Source organism: Sebastes umbrosus, chromosome 1 (assembly GCF_015220745.1).
Source record: "Sebastes umbrosus isolate fSebUmb1 chromosome 1, fSebUmb1.pri, whole genome shotgun sequence".
NCBI lineage: Eukaryota > Metazoa > Chordata > Actinopteri > Perciformes > Sebastidae > Sebastes > Sebastes umbrosus.
Window position 1 is genome coordinate 32,933,828 of NC_051269.1, and position 15,866 is coordinate 32,949,693.

The window sequence follows — 15,866 nt, forward strand, 5'->3', positions numbered from 1 at the left end:
CCCATCCTCGTTTATCTTGGAAAATGTATTAGATTTTGGGGGACACAACTTTTTTTAATTAAAACTACTTTTTGAAGGACCTTTTCTAGCATCAGTTGTTATGCCTATTGTGAATTATTATTGATATTTGATTCTAATGGTAGGGATAGGGCTAGAGCTCAATTAATTGATTAATTTTCAATTATTATTTATCAGTTTGAGTATATTTTTAAGAGAAAAAATTCTCTTAAAAAATCTCTGATTCCAGCTTCTTAAATGTGAATATTTTCAGTTTTTTTTCCTCCTCTATGACAGTAAACTGAATATCTTTGGACAAAACAAGACATTTGGGGACGTCGTCTTGGGCTTTGGGAAACACTGATTGACATTTTCCCCCCATTTTCTGACATTTTATAGACCAAACAACTAATCGATTAATCGAGAAAATAATCAACAGATTAATCAACATTGAAAATAATCATTAGTTGCAGCCCTAGATAGGGGAAAATGGCACGTTAAAAATCTGACAATAATCCACGTTGATTGGCATATTTAAAGTGTGTCGAGAGGCACCTTCCCAGCGTAAATCAAAAGTGTGTGCAATTTTAGATTTTACACTTTAAAGAGAAATTGAGGCTTGATATGAGTATTGGGCTTTCAGAGCAAACCAGTCACTTTATATTGCACTAATACAACCAGCATCTTGATGGAAACACTGAGTGAGAGGAAGAGAGGGAACCTGTTGGTTTACCTGATGAACAGACTTCAGAAAATGTGACTGTAAAACGTGTTTTAACCTGATTATTCAGAAATATATAGCAGGAATCACAAACAATACTAATGCAGTAATACATACATCTTCATGCAGGCTTTTCAAAAACAAAAAAAAAATGTCTTTGTGTATTTGATTGTGACCTGTCACTTGATGTCACACATGTCCTTCAACCCTTACTCTGTTTTTATTCATTTATTTTGTCTTCTGTGGTGTCCAGGCTTTTTGTGAGTTAAACATCTGTTTCTTATGAAATTGATTGTTGAAATCTGATTAACTTGCTTCAAAATGCAGCGGTGTAGTTTCCATTGAACCTGTCTCAACGGTGATGTCACCTACACAGTCGATCTCAGCGACCTCTTGCTTCTTAAATACTTTCAATTTTGTTGTAAACGGGAGAGTAAATAGAGATGAGGCACAGTCTTACAGCTCAATGGCAGTTATGTTTGTTGTTGTCTCAGCTTTATTCCCAGTGTTTGTTTTTTTTTAAGTTGACATTTTGTATCTGTGCATGATCAAAAATGAACAAACACAAAGACTGTATACAAGCGCTGCTTACTACGGCTTTGACTTATCCAGTAAAAAATCAAAACACAGTTAATACAACTTTAGCACATATCAAAAAGGGCCAAAGACCCTGTTCATAAATCATCTTAAAAGTCTTCTTTGATGGTACTTTTTTGTTTGTTTACGGAGCTGACTAGAGCGTTCTAACTGCGAATAGACATAAGAAGACCAAACTAAACCCATTAGAGAGTCAGACATAAACATGATAATAAAACCAGCATGCGGTAGAGTCTTCTCCACTGAAGCATCCTCTCTGTATCGGGCCCACATACCTAAACACAACATAGCATGGCGTCAGTATGGATAGCCCTCGGTCAAGACACACAGGGACTTAAACCAAAGCGGGGCCAGTCATCATCGAGTTCTGTCAGTTACCTGGATTTAACAAAACAAAGAGCCATCCAAGCTCTTTAGAAATCTGCTAGCTAAGCCTTTTCTCTTTTCTTCCTCATAATAATCCCCCCTGATGGTTTGTTTGGGCTCAATCGGGGCTGGGGGGAAACAGGGGGGAAGGAGAAAGTGAGGAGGTAAAGTGGGGGTCTTTGATGATGACGAGATTAGATGTAGCCCGGCAGACTGTCTCCTTTTGCCGTCGCTGCGAGCTCTCCTGCCTCACACACACCTATGGCGGTCGCACGTATACGCTCACATGTAGCTACATACACACATGGTACGGTGAGCCACATGCACAAGGCCACCCCCTTCCTCATTGTTGAGGAATTACTTGCTCTTTAGGGTCTTAAGTTACAAGAGCAATTGATCCCTCTGACCCCCTGCAAACCCTGGAGGTTGTGCTGGGAATCTGAGCTCCAATGTATACACACAGGAGACAGCTCAACCCCCAGAGCAGCACTCTTGACACTCCCCGGCACCCCCACAACACACAGACACACACACACAGACACACACACACCTCCCACTCGTCTGATGTTACATCGCTGTGTATTTAGCGCTGCCTGCTGGTCAAACGGGTGCAGTACCATAGACTGGAGCACTGCAGGCAAATATAGTTTGTACATAAATAAAAGGCTGAAGCCAAGTGCTAATTGCAAGCAGAAAATATAGAAATTATAAATTAGTTATGCCATGTAAGAGGTTATATTTTCCACTTTGTGGCAGGCCAAGGTAGTCTCAAAAACGGAGAATTACTAAAACTCAAAAATGTGCTTCCGCAGCGGTTTTTGTGGCTATAAATAAAAAAAAAATTACCACTGGAGCGGGTTTTTCTTGAGATTGAAGAAACTCAATAACTTCACATCATTATGACAATTCACCAATCTTTAACACTCAAATCCGAATGTTATCAAATTATTAGTCTTTTACTATTTTTAAAATGATATTTCATGTTCTCTGTTTCTATATCTCATTATTGTTGTTTTGTTTTCCTTTTCTTTGTTTTGTAATTGACTCAGTGTCATTGTAAATGAGGGTCAACCCTCATCTCTCCTCATCTCTCAAGTATTAGAGTTTTACAAGATGACATTAGGGCAGCAATTAACGGTTATTTTCATTATCCATTAATTTACAGATTATTGTCTTGTTTAATCGATTTATTGTTTATAGAATATCAGCAAATAGTAAAACATGCCCATCACAAGTTCCCAGAGTGACATAAAATGTCTTGTTTTCTCCGACGCACAGTCCAACACACCAAAAATATTTAGTTCACGATCATAGTAGACTAAGAAAACCAGAAAACATTCGCTTTTGAGAAGCTGGAGCCAGTTAGTTTGTTTGCCTTTTATTGCTTTAAAAAATGACTTATTCTCAAAATAGTTGACAATTAATTTTTGGTCAATTGGCTAATTGATTAATCGACTGTTTCAGCTCTAGACAAACACTTCACTTTAGACTTGAGTGTCTTATCTAGAAGCTGAGATATAACACTCTTAGATGAATCACCAATCAAAGTGATAAACAGAAGACTATAAATGAAGCACATACTAAGATTAGAGCTGCAACGATTCATCTATTAGTGGTCAACTATGAAATTAATCGGCAACTATTTTGATTGAATAATTTTTGAAGAAAAAAAAAAGTTAAAATTCGGATTATTCGATTTGATTAATTGTCAATTATTATTAATCAGTTTGCGTATATTTTAAGAAAAAAAATCTGTGATTCTAATTTCTTAAATGTGAAACTGAAACTGAATAAAACTGATAAACTGAATATCTTTGAGTTGTGGACAAAAACAATTTCACCATTTTATAGACCAAACAACTGATTGATTAATTAAGAATCTACAGATTAATCAACAATGAAAATAATTGTTAGTCGCAATCCTAACTAAGATGTCAACAATTTTGGATGAAAAACCTGACAACCAATGTGTTAGTTGTCTCTAATGTAAGATACATATTGGAATGGCTGAATGCATCATTTAATTGCTGAAGAAAACATTATTACTAACTTTGTACAAAAAAAAAGATGTTCAAAGTTTCCTCATTCACTGAGACACTACATAACGTTTTGAAGACTTTGAACTGAAGTAATGAAGACTTTGAAATAAAGGTTCTCTTCTCCCCTGAACCCCCCTTAAGCTCAACTGCTCTGACCAACAATTAACTCTTGACCTCTAATAATTGTATTATTACAAGGGTCGGCTTGCCTGACTTAGTGCCCCACGGCGGTGTCATACGTCACTGAATTACCTTCTAAACCAAAGAAGGAGTTCTGGGTTTCTAGCAAATTGCTCAGCTCTGTTTATCTTGACACCTTTCTGCCTCGAAAAACTTGTCATTTTTCAAACGTCAGCTCAAATAAAAACACCGCTTCAGGTCGCCGTGACGCTGGGAGTGAATGTTTAGAGACGTTATTAGACTGCTGGTGCCGGGTTACCCCTTACAGCCAAGGCAATTTGATAATTGAGGTTGTTAGAGTGAAAAAAGCTGAAGGCTGAAGACAGCGTCTTTATGCTATCAAAATAATCTCCCACGCTCCGGGGTCGCTGTCACAGTCAAACTCATTGTGTCATTTTTCAATCCTGAGCTTGTCTGAGTTCTGTCTTCTTCTGGATGTAACAGAGCCGGCTGTGTGCGCATTCACAGCCACTTGTGTACGCTGCCAGCAGAGCTCTGCGGACAGGGAAGCAATTTGGTCTTTTTTAATATTTGACCGAATTACAGGAGCAAATATTGGATTGAACCAAGTTTCCTCTGGTTTGCCTGTGCACACATACACTCGGACATTTTCTCGGTGATAAATAGTAACAGATCGTGAATTTAAAGCTTATTAGAGATGGCTCTGTCAGTGCTCTGTATGCAGCAGCTCATGGTTTTATTTATGAGAGCTGTTTTGACGAGGAAATTGCAGGTTTGATTTTTGCATGTCCCAGCCTTGATGAATTGTCAAAAGCAAATATTGAGAATTCGCAGAGATAGACAGACATTGGTCGCCTGTCACATCCAATAAACACAAAATACTACATTTACTCTGGCTCTGTCTAAATGTAGTCGGGAGAAAATAGTTTCCTGGTACACGTCTAAAAACTCTCTCTTAAGCCGTGTTGACATATTTGAAGCAGCGACCGAGGCATTTAAAGAGACTCATTGACATGAAGGTAATCAAGTAATGCTTCTTTCTCACTTTATCTTGGCAGATCACGAACATCACCAAGCTCAAAGACTTTCTGCTACAACACAGGAAAGATTATGTGAGCGCCGGAAGGTAAGCCTCACCAAATGGTCGCAGTAATCCACCGCAATCAACAACAGCAGCGGTAAAAACCCTTCAAGGCTGCAGGGGGAGGCTGGCGGAGAGACTTTGATTCTGACAAAATTCAGTGAAGGTCAGGAGTCAGGGCTACTTGAAGGTACCGTCAAATATGTCTCCAGTGTGCATGTGTGTGTGTGCTGCAGGGGCTGTCTGCTGGCGGCGGGTCAGCAGCGAGTAGGGTGGTCCGTAGCGGCAGGCTCCAGTCTAATTGTCTGGAATAATTGAGCTGCAACCAAGTGAAGAACAAATCACGCCCTGGGACTAATCCAGGCCTTCCTCCCTTCAAGGCCTCCTCTGTGGTCTGTAGGTGTGGGTGTGTAGAGTAGTAGCCCATGTTTTGTTAGGTTTGTTGATAAAGCCTCAGCAGCACACATTAACTTAACATTAGAGATGTCAGTGGGTGGAGTGCAGCAGTATTTAGTGGTGGGAAAATCCATCAAGAAGCCATCAGTGGTGTGTGCGAAAGTCTCGTCTGCCATCAGCCTCGCCATCAGTCTTTCAATTTTCTTATCAACTTCCGTTTTCCTCCTCGCTTTGACTTTTCCTGACACAATAACTCTCTTCTTCTCATAAATATGTTTTATATAAGGTGACTCCAGCATAGGGCCTTGAATCAATGAGAATTTAATATGTTATAATAAGCAGTGGGCTACATCCGGGTCTGAGAAGTGAAGCCAATGTGGAAGTGCCTTAAACTTCTTTCTAATGGCCCTCTGGTTGCAATAAGAAGTCAGATTGTATAGAAGTCTATGAGAAAATGAGCCTACTTCTCACTTGATTTATTACCTCAGTAAACATTGTAAACATGAGTTTATGGTCTCAATCGCTAGTTTCAAGTCTTCTTCAATACAGCACGATGTTCATTTAGTAAATTATGGTCCCATTTAGAGTCAAATAGACCATAAAGCAGGGGATGCTTTAGGGCATGGCTACCTTGTGATTGACAGGTCGCTACCCCGGCGTTGTCCAGTCCGGAAGTTGTCTGTGTTTTCGTCTTAAAACTTTAACCCTTTTCACAGTGTGTTTTCATGAAAGTTAATTTTAATCCCTTTGGTCGCCTGAAAATGTCTTATTCAGCGTTCAATTTTATGTAGCTCCACCCTCTCGCGTCACGTCTGGTTGTAAAAAATGTTTTTCAATACATACAAACATAATGGCACACAAAACCAGTTGCTACAGTAGATCAATGAAAAATAAGTAACAAAACAAACAGAACAAAACAGAACAAAATAAATCTAGACACACTAAATTAGCTACAAGTACAGTAGTTATGACTGTATCTTAAACAAACCAAAAATCCTGCTGTAGGTCACCATATGTTTGATAAAAGGACTTGTTCAACTTTTATCACTTCATCTTTGTTTTTACATGTTTGTTTTATTTAGAGGCTGTAACTGAAGGTTATTTTCATTATCAATTAATCTGTTGATTATTTCCTTGTTTTGTCTGTAAGATATATGAAAATAGCGACAATGTAACATCTGTAAATAAATTATGTCCAACCAACAGTCCAAAACCAAAAGATATAAAGATGTAAACCCGAAAATGTTCGGCATTTGTGCTTGAAAAACTACCATATTATCTAAATAGTTGCTGATTAATTTTTCTGTCAATCGACTACTCGTTTCAGCTCTTGCTTTATTATATATTAATTTCAAGTTATACGTTGATACTTTTTGCAAGAATGAGTTTGTTTAAACCGATCAAGCAAATTCAAAAAATCCAATCTAACCACTCAAGCCCTTTACATGTGTTATGTATGTACAATAATAATAACAGGTTTACTTATAATGCACTTTTCATACAAGAGATTTGGTTCAAAGTGCTTTACAAATGAAAAAAAAAATGCAACACATTCAAACAAGGGCAGGAAGGCAATACAAGTACAAGAGGACAGTAAATGCTAAAATATATAAGTGAAATTAAAAACAGAGACTATTAAGATTAATAAAAATTTTAGAATTTGTAATTATACAGTCTATGTATGTTCTAAGCTAAGGAGTGTCATTGTGTCTCAGAAGTCCACCAGAGGGAGACATTGAGTCTCCACTACCCACCTCCGCCTGACAGCGAGAAGGTCCTAATGAGTCACAATCAGGTTTCATGTTCTCCTCATGTTTGTGCAGGTTTCCTCAGATTGCTTCAAAGTAATAAAACAGGAGCTCAGGGGAATTAGACTGGTGAATCAGACGCCCTCAACTGTGTTGAAGGCGTTTGATTGACAGCAGAGACCAGGAAACGCTGACCATTCAGAGCAGACTGGGAAGAGACAGGCTCTGAATCAGAGTTTTTCAGACAGAGGGTGAAAGAGGCTTCATGCAGGCAGACCGAGGCAGACAGTATGAGAAGAATAAAGGTTATTTTTAACAATACAGCACGTAAACATGTTCTAGTACAACATTAAAATACATCTATTTACCTGGAAATGAGCACAATATGAGACCTTTAAACTTACTCGGATTGTTCTTGTGTGTTTTACAGTCTCATCTCATCAGATCTCACCCGTATGACGGACAACGAACGAGACCAGATCGACCAGGATGCTCAGATCTTTATGAGGACCTGCTCCGAGGCCATCAAGCAGCTACGCAATGAAGGTAATTGTTTGTTTTACTGAGCAACACATGAACTAGATTACAAATATTATCGGAAATGTAAAATATGCTTTTAGGTGATGCTGATTTTGTCATGCATTATGCTCAGATTTTATTTTACAAACTCGGCTCTCAACTGTGTTGACTTTCAAAACATCAACAGGGAGCTGGAAATTGGATTTGTTGTTACTTTTTGGCGCTATACTAAAACACGTGAGTTTGTCTTTAATAAGTGAATGTGTTATTGTTGTCTCCATAGCGGAGAAGCAAGTGACATCAGCCCAGATAAAGGAGCACAGAGGGGCAGTGCTGGACCTCATTGAAGTGTATCTGAGAGGTGAGTTCATGCAACTCATAACAATTTAGGCAGCACATGTCTTATATCTTGTTCTCCATGGACTGCTTTGTATGAATCCATTTGTTTATCTTTAGGATGTTTACTGGCTTAGGTTTAGGGAGAATTGTGTATGAGCCCAGCAGGCCGGTTGCATTGGTTTCAACATGAGCTGCTGGACACATACTGCATATTTGAACCAATATTTAATAACAGGAGGACTGTCTGGTAATATCTTGTGCATCTTTATTGTTTTTAAGGAGTATGTAAGGTGTACTCTGAACAGAGAGCAATCAGAGTCAAGAGAATGGTGGACAAAAAGAGGCTGTGAGTATACGCATACCTCATTCACAATATTTATTATTTACTTTATAATACTTTATTCACATGACCCTGTGCTTTGTGGTTTCAGTTCCAGACTGGCACCAGATCACCACAGTAGGGCGGCGAAAACGGTGCAGGTGGAGCCCACAGAGGAGAAGACTGTCAAGGAGGAAAGTTCTGGTAAGTTAGTGAGTCCCCTGAGACACTGGACTCTATTTCTGTAGCAGTACAGACTGGTACAAGCAACCCTGCTACTACATGCTCGTGCTTTACTGAGCTGGTATTTTTGTGTATTTAGCTATTTTGGTTCCTTGTAAAGTGCACTTATATTTGCATTCTTTGCGTCACAAGAAATTAAAATAAAAAAGAATATGGGACTGGTGACAGATATGCACAGTAACTATGTAAATATGAAAGGAAGCAGTTATATACATTCGCTCAAAAATACACTTTTAAAGGGATTATAGCAAGAATGTGAGTAAAGCAGTCTGTACTGCATTAAAGTTGAGTTGCTGATTAGCATACATTGTATAAAAGTGCTTCATTATTCACATTTCTACAGTCATCTGAAGGAAGCAGGGCTGATCTTTGTGTTTCATCTGCAACTTCTAATTTGAAAAGTGCCATGCCGCAGCACAGCACCATTATGCCTGATGATTCATCGATGGTACTTGATTAAATCTCAACCATTAACTTGTAATTCTGCAGGTTTATGCAATCTGAACCATCAAGTGCAGGGAATCATTTTGGGGAAGCACATCACACCGTTCACAGTGACTAAATTTTAAAGAAGCAGAGTGTAGGATCTAGCGGTGAGGTTGCAGAATGCAACCAACTTAAACTTGCCTGCAAGCCTGTAGGAGAATTACGGTGGCCTACGCGGAAACGCGAAAACATGAATGGCCCTATCTGGCGCCAGTGTTTGGTTTGTCCGTTCTGTGCTACTGTAGAAACACGGTGGCCGTCTCCGTGAAGAGAGGACCCGCTCTGTGTGTAGATATAAACGGCTCATTCTAAGGTGACGAAAACACAACGATTCTTATTTTCAGGTGATTATATACTAAAGAAAATATACTTATTAATATTATATTCCATTCTGCCGATAGATTCTCCTTAAATGCTACACACTGTTACCCTGACCCTGTCAGATGGTTTGTTTCACAGAACCATCTGAGAAGCCGTCATTGGAAACTGTTTGGAAAAGGGCAGGCACTCTCAAAAAATACTTGACAGGTGATTGGATGAACCATCTGTCAATCAAACTAACGGAAGCGAAACTAACTGTAGACAAAAACATCGCCGTACTTTACACGTTCAGTGCCGTTCTTTGCTCTTCTTTCAATGAAGAAATACTCTCCAGTCCACCTAAGCCACACTCGTAGCTGCCAGTAGCTCCTCACAGTACGTTGATTGATCTGTTGTCTGGTGAGCCGGACACAAACGCATTCCTCTGAGCCTGATAAGATGGATTTTCATGTGACATTTGATCCCGCTTTTCTCGTGTGATCTTGTGACATCGCGAGAATCCAGCTGCCGTGCAATGTTAACACACCGTTCCTTTAAGAAACGATATCTTAAGATAAATGTTCCTAGCCCTCTCGACATCTCTTCACATCCTCATCCACCTCTTCATCTAAAAACACTGACTATTCACAAGGCAACAGCTGCGTGTGTCATCAACCTCATTCCAAGTTTACTGGTAACATTAGCATTACACTTTAAATTTTAAAATGGATTTTTAATGACATTACGATGTGTTGCGGCTTAATTATGACAGTAAAGGTCTTCATTGTCATTGTCGCGTTAACAGGATTAGTATGTGAACCATGAACACTGCATAAAGTCATAAATGTAGCACATTTTAATTGACTTTTGTTGTACTAATTTTCAACAAGAAATTCACATAATTACGATTACATTTGTTAATGCTGTGTAATACTGTCCAGTATTTTCCTACTTGAAGAAGTCCCTCTGCACTCTCCTCTCCATTTGATGAGACATTTTCATCACTGAGATTGGTACAGGGGCTGAAAAAGTTTGAGGCATATAATGTGTCATGATAATGATTAATCGCCGCACTCACTCCCTCACACCTAGTCACTGTGTGCACAGCGCGCTGCAATGACCTACAGTTGTTGAACACCTATCTCCCTCACTGCTTCAATATTTCAACAAGGACTGCTCTTAGATCCAATGTGATGAAATGTACATGGATACCCCATCTAAATAAATCCATTTAAATAACCACTCAGGGTTACATTTTCCCTTTCAAAGAGAGAACTCACAACTAGATGAGTAATTCAGATGAACAAAGTGAATGAGTAAGTGATGAAAGATGTATTGTTGAGTTTTTTACTTTTCCTTCCTGTAGAGAAGACTGTGTCAGAGGTCGTGGACAACCCTGTCAACCTGTGGGAGGAAGGCCGAGTGGAGGACGAGCTTTCTCCTGAGGAGATCCAGATGGTGTGGCACCTTAGACATCACTATTCATTATTCATGTTATACTGTATATGTAGATTTGCATGATTCATGTGTGCCTCACGAAAGTACAGCTATACTTAGACAACTTCTAAAATGCACGGGGACTCGGTAAAGCACACATTTATCGCTTTACTGAGGAGGGTTTTAGAGGGAATTACATTTTGATGCCCAAAGTACAATCTAAGTTTGACCTTTTGTATTAGCCAATTTTGGCTTTTTGCCAGAGTGACCCCCTTGGAGGTTTGTGGTTAAGGTAAATAGTGTAACATGCAGCATGTTCTAACTTCTAATTGCCATATGTCATGTGTAATGAGACCCAGGACCCCTGGCCAACATTACTGTCTTTAAGAGGCTGTGGCGCACTCAGTTGCAGACATGTCCACTTTATGATAATCACATGCAGTTTGGGGCAAAAACCATGCCGTTTTTTTGCATTCAGTACAAATTTATTATTTTTGCCTGTTCAAAAATGATGTATTTGAATATTTCTGCATATTGGCGTCCCTAAACAGTCTTGGAATTACATAAATTGGGTATCACCGTAAAGCCGAGACTCTTGTGGATCCAGTGAGCCCGACTGTATTCATGTGTGATGATGTTAATTCCCATAGCAGCCATTTCATTATAGTGAGACCATTTTTTGAAACTTGACTTCACAAACTAGAGACCTAGGGCATTCAGAGGATGGATGGCTTTCCTAGCTAGATTGACAATAAGGGGGTTTCTGAGTAGTTTACAGAACAGAAGTGCTCACCATCAAATTCCGAAAAATGCAATTCTAGCAGTAATCTTCAAATGTCGAAAGTTTTTGATTGAGCATGACTTTTTCTGTGGTGTTCCTCAAGGTCTTGGTGTCTTAATGTGGTATTTTCGAGGGATTATTGATCTTTTTTATCAATTCTAGAATGGTAAAAAAAAAAAAAAGGATACATTTATCACCAAATCTGTGTAACAAATGGTATCAACCCAAAACTTGCTGCAGCAATTTATGATTCAGATTCAGATTCAGATAACTTTATTCATCTCCAATGGGAATGGCCATCATATACTTTTATAATAATGTTACAAACCCTTATACACTTTCACAATTTATTTTAATTAATTATTCATGTTTATTTCTGATTTATGACTAGAACAACTTGACACATAGTGCTGAGCTGCATCTCAAACTAATCTTCAGGTTGCCATCTTTCAGATGATGTACACCACTTTTATGTGACATCTACTGCTGACCTGCTATTTCCCCCTAAAGACCACCTGTACCCCCCTAAAAAAGACAACACGAGTCTAAGTGGGTCTCTTAGGGTTAAATGTTAGGCATCTTTACATTATATACACAATAATGAAGATGTTTTAATATTGTGTGTTTCTGTCCAGTTTGAGCAGGAGAACCAGAGGTTGGTGAGTGAGATGAACAGCCTGGTGGATGAAGTGAGGTGAGTCCCACTCAGCACACTTGTTACCCTTTTAATAAGTGTGTTCTGAACAACATGACTATTACCAGTGGTGTCAGCAATTTCATTGTGTTCACACATCAGTATTGTGAATCAGTGAAGTGAACTGTAAAGTTATTTACGGGGGAATTGTGGTAATCCAGAGATGCTATTATGTGAAGGTGTCACACAATGTCATCTCCCCTCCCACTAAATTACATCGCCCTGGTGATGGAAATGGCAGGTGAACAAGACAACAATTATATGAAACACCAGATGTCGATCCAGACGGGATTAAAATGACCCAAGGACATAGGTGTGTGCAGATGAAATTGTTGCTGTGGTAGGCAGAGAAAATCAGTGACATGTTTGTTCCAAATGGAATAAAAATGGATTTGAGGTGACAGTTACCTGCCCCCGTAATACTAATGCCATCTGGAAGGGTTTAAATACGCTAGGCGCTCTATTTTCACAGCACATTTCATGCGTTCCTTTTTGTGCACATCAGGCAAATCGAGGGGAAGGTGGTGGAGATCTCTCGACTGCAGGAGATCTTTGCTGAGAAAGTCCTGCAACAAGTGAGCTGAGTTCCTTCCATTTCATTCACTTCATTTTGAGAAGAAGTTTGTACACAGACTTATTGTCCATCTCACTTTCCTTGACAGGAAACAGAGATAGACAGCATTCATCAGCTGGTTGTGGGTGCTACAGAAAACGTCAAAGAAGGCAACGAGGATATACGAGAGGTACCATCACTAATCTATTCCTTATGTGCTATTCACACTTTATATTTTAATTTAATTTTTATATGAAAAGGGACAATGTACATGAGTCAACAGTCAAACAAATGTACCAGAGTTAGCTGAGAGGCCAGTCTTCATCGGCAGTCCCTTTGCCTGATGTTGTTAGGCATCCTAAAATAACAAAAATAATTTACTATGTATACAGTTAAGAACATACTACATTGAGGTAGAAAGCATGAGCGGACAGAATGCAAATACAAGTACAGTATGAGTAGCCTACAGTCATGTTAAATATAGATAAAAAATAGCGTCAATGTCGACATTGTTGGTTCTTGATAAGCCGTTTCTTGACATTACACTTAAATTAATAATATGATGAGGACTCTCTAATTGATTGTGGTACTGAGCTCCATTGATGTAGTGCTCTGAAGGAAAAGACGGCCTGGCTAAATGCTCGGGATGCACCGATTGTGAAATTCTGGGTCGATACCGATACAGATGTTTAAAATAACAATTTGGCCGATACCGATGTTTTTGTAGTTGTTATTTATAACTTTTTTTGTGTTAGGGAAACAAAGACATCTTCGTTATAAAAAAATAACTGAGCTGTATTAAAGTCAATCAGCATTTCATTACACTGTCTTTGAATGAGCACAAAAAGTCAATCATACAAATGTATGAAACAACCTTTAATATAACCTTCTTTCACATGAAAAAGATAATAATTAATAACCAACACAACATTTAGCCGACGCAAAATTTATGCAACACAACAAATAAACATCGGCCACTGCCATCGACGAATGTCATCTTATTTACCGACAGGCCGATGGCAGTCAACAAGGTGAATATCGGCCGATATGATAAATCATTGCATCCCTACTAAATGTAGTTTTTCTGATTGGGATTGTGTCTCTCCTAGCAGCACCTCTAGTAGCTCTGTTTCCGGTAGATTTGAAGTTGACTAAACCAGACAGAGGAGGAGGAGCTAAACCATAAACAATCTCATGAACTAGACAGACGTTTTTGTATTTGATGAGGTATTCTCAGATAAACAGATTATATTTCTTTAGAATATGGCAATAATGAAAAATGGCTTGTTGACTAAAGTTTTAAGTGCTTGTTTGTGTAATGATACCTGTGCTTTTAAAGCTGTAGAGTGTATTAGACCAACTTATCAGACAATAGGTGATGTAGGAGAGAACCATTAAGTGGAAGTATAATTTAGCTGCCTCAGTTGATAGGAAGCTTCTGGTAAATCTGAAGTTTGCCAAACTGAACTTTACTTTATTACAGACCCCTGTATGTTAGTTTTGAAGCCTAGGTTTGAATCTGTGGTTACTCCTAAATATTTGTGTTTTGAAACAATTTATAGTCTCTCTCCTGAGATCAAAATCTTGTTCTACATCTATGCTTTTCCTTTGGTTGATGTCAATAAATCTGATCAGTAAAAATATAATTTTGTTTACCTCACAAGGCAATCAAAAACAACGCTGGCTTCCGGGTGTGGATCCTGTTCTTCCTGGTCATGTGCTCTTTCTCTCTCCTCTTCCTGGACTGGTACGACAGCTAACACAACTCGCCAGCACGGACTCTATACTACAGGAAACTGGCACTGGCACATATTGGTTATCTCATAACGATGTGATGACACCACTGAGACTGAATGTACAGTTTACTGTGCTGGACCTGGTGTACAAAGTGCTCTTCATGAAGATTCAAGCAGAGATGGCAGTTTGTTCTTCCCTGATGCTAACTATCTATTAATGTTTGTCCACGGCAGCTTCAATGTTTTAGAGCACTTCTGAGTAGGCGAGCTTTGTGTGGATCACCGTTTGGTCGGACAGTCCCTCTTTCTCTGCCACTAAAAGCAGTAATGATGGTTTGATTAGCAGCAACTATTCTTGTCTGGCTGACTGAAAAAAAACATTGATTTCCGACTAAAGGATGCTGTTCAGTCTGGCACTACACTCACTTGCTGTCTCGTCTACACTATTTAAATAGATTGTGTACCTCAATGACATATAAATTATACTTCACTGTCAAATGCTGATGAATGTTTTGCTTTCAAGGCAATTATGAGCAGCAGAACAATTCATTTAATATCTATCACAGCATAACTGTACTGACACACCACTCACATTCTAGTAAAAACTAAGCAATTGTCTTAATTAAATTCAGCGTCTGCTTTCTTTACTTCAGGGTATCAATTTATAACAGTTAATATGTTTCATATTAATGTCGGGCTTTTAGATAACATCAAGAGCAGCTGAAAGCCAGGCGCCTGGGTTAGCTCAGTTGGTAGAGCGGGCGTCCATGTATTAAGGCTTGGTCCTGACCGCGGCGGCCCGGGTTTGAATCCGGCCTGTGGCCCTTTCCGCATCCACTCTCTCTCTCCCCCCTTTCAAGACTCTATCCACTGTCCTGTCATAAAAATGGAAAATGCCCCCAAAAAAATAACTTTAAAAAAAAAAAAAAAGAGCAGCTGAAAGCCAGAAAGGCAGGGCCTGCCCTGGTTGGTGTCAGCTAAAGAAAATAAGCTGTCGACAGGAGATTTGATTCAAACAGCCTCATGATATTTCCGCTAATCTGTTTATTAGGATTAACCTATATCCTAGTTAAAGCATTATAGCGCTTTGAAATTTCTCTTTCATCTTAACTCCGGGCAGCTGCAGCACTTAGTTTCTGCACTGAGGGAGTTTTAGCGATGCTGACAAGCTTTACTCCTGAAATAGTTCATGAAAATGTTGGACGTTGGTGTGAAATGTGGACACTTTATTTCAGTTTTTCATTTGACATTTCTTTATGTAGCAAATGCACTTCAATGGTAATTGTTACATTGTTTGAAAAAGGTACATAATTAGTGACAGTTTTAAGTTAAATGACAAAAATGCAAGAAAAAAAAAAAGCAACAGGACAAGC

At 38.9% G+C, this 15,866-nt stretch overlaps 1 protein-coding gene across 3 annotated transcripts in view; it reads left to right on the forward strand.

The window, feature by feature from the left end:
- The window catches only part of stx18 (syntaxin 18), a 25,893-nt gene extending 10,773 nt beyond the window's left edge, over positions 1 to 15,120 (forward strand). Inside the window, exons 2-11 of one of the 3 annotated variants that reach the window (XM_037786845.1) lie at positions 4,920 to 4,987; positions 7,517 to 7,632; positions 7,889 to 7,966; positions 8,224 to 8,290; positions 8,376 to 8,467; positions 10,659 to 10,750; positions 12,146 to 12,204; positions 12,710 to 12,779; positions 12,867 to 12,947; positions 14,422 to 15,120. In XM_037786845.1, the coding sequence (XP_037642773.1) occupies positions 4,920 to 4,987; positions 7,517 to 7,632; positions 7,889 to 7,966; positions 8,224 to 8,290; positions 8,376 to 8,467; positions 10,659 to 10,750; positions 12,146 to 12,204; positions 12,710 to 12,779; positions 12,867 to 12,947; positions 14,422 to 14,517 (819 nt within the window). In that variant the 3' untranslated portion in view covers positions 14,518 to 15,120. Of the gene's footprint in view, positions 1 to 4,919; positions 4,988 to 5,111; positions 5,133 to 7,516; positions 7,633 to 7,888; positions 7,967 to 8,223; positions 8,291 to 8,375; positions 8,468 to 10,658; positions 10,751 to 12,145; positions 12,205 to 12,709; positions 12,780 to 12,866; positions 12,948 to 14,421 lie in introns of those variants that run through there. The other 2 variants (XM_037786864.1, XM_037786856.1) reach the window with 2 other exon arrangements.
- Positions 15,121 to 15,866: the final 746 nt, after the last annotated feature.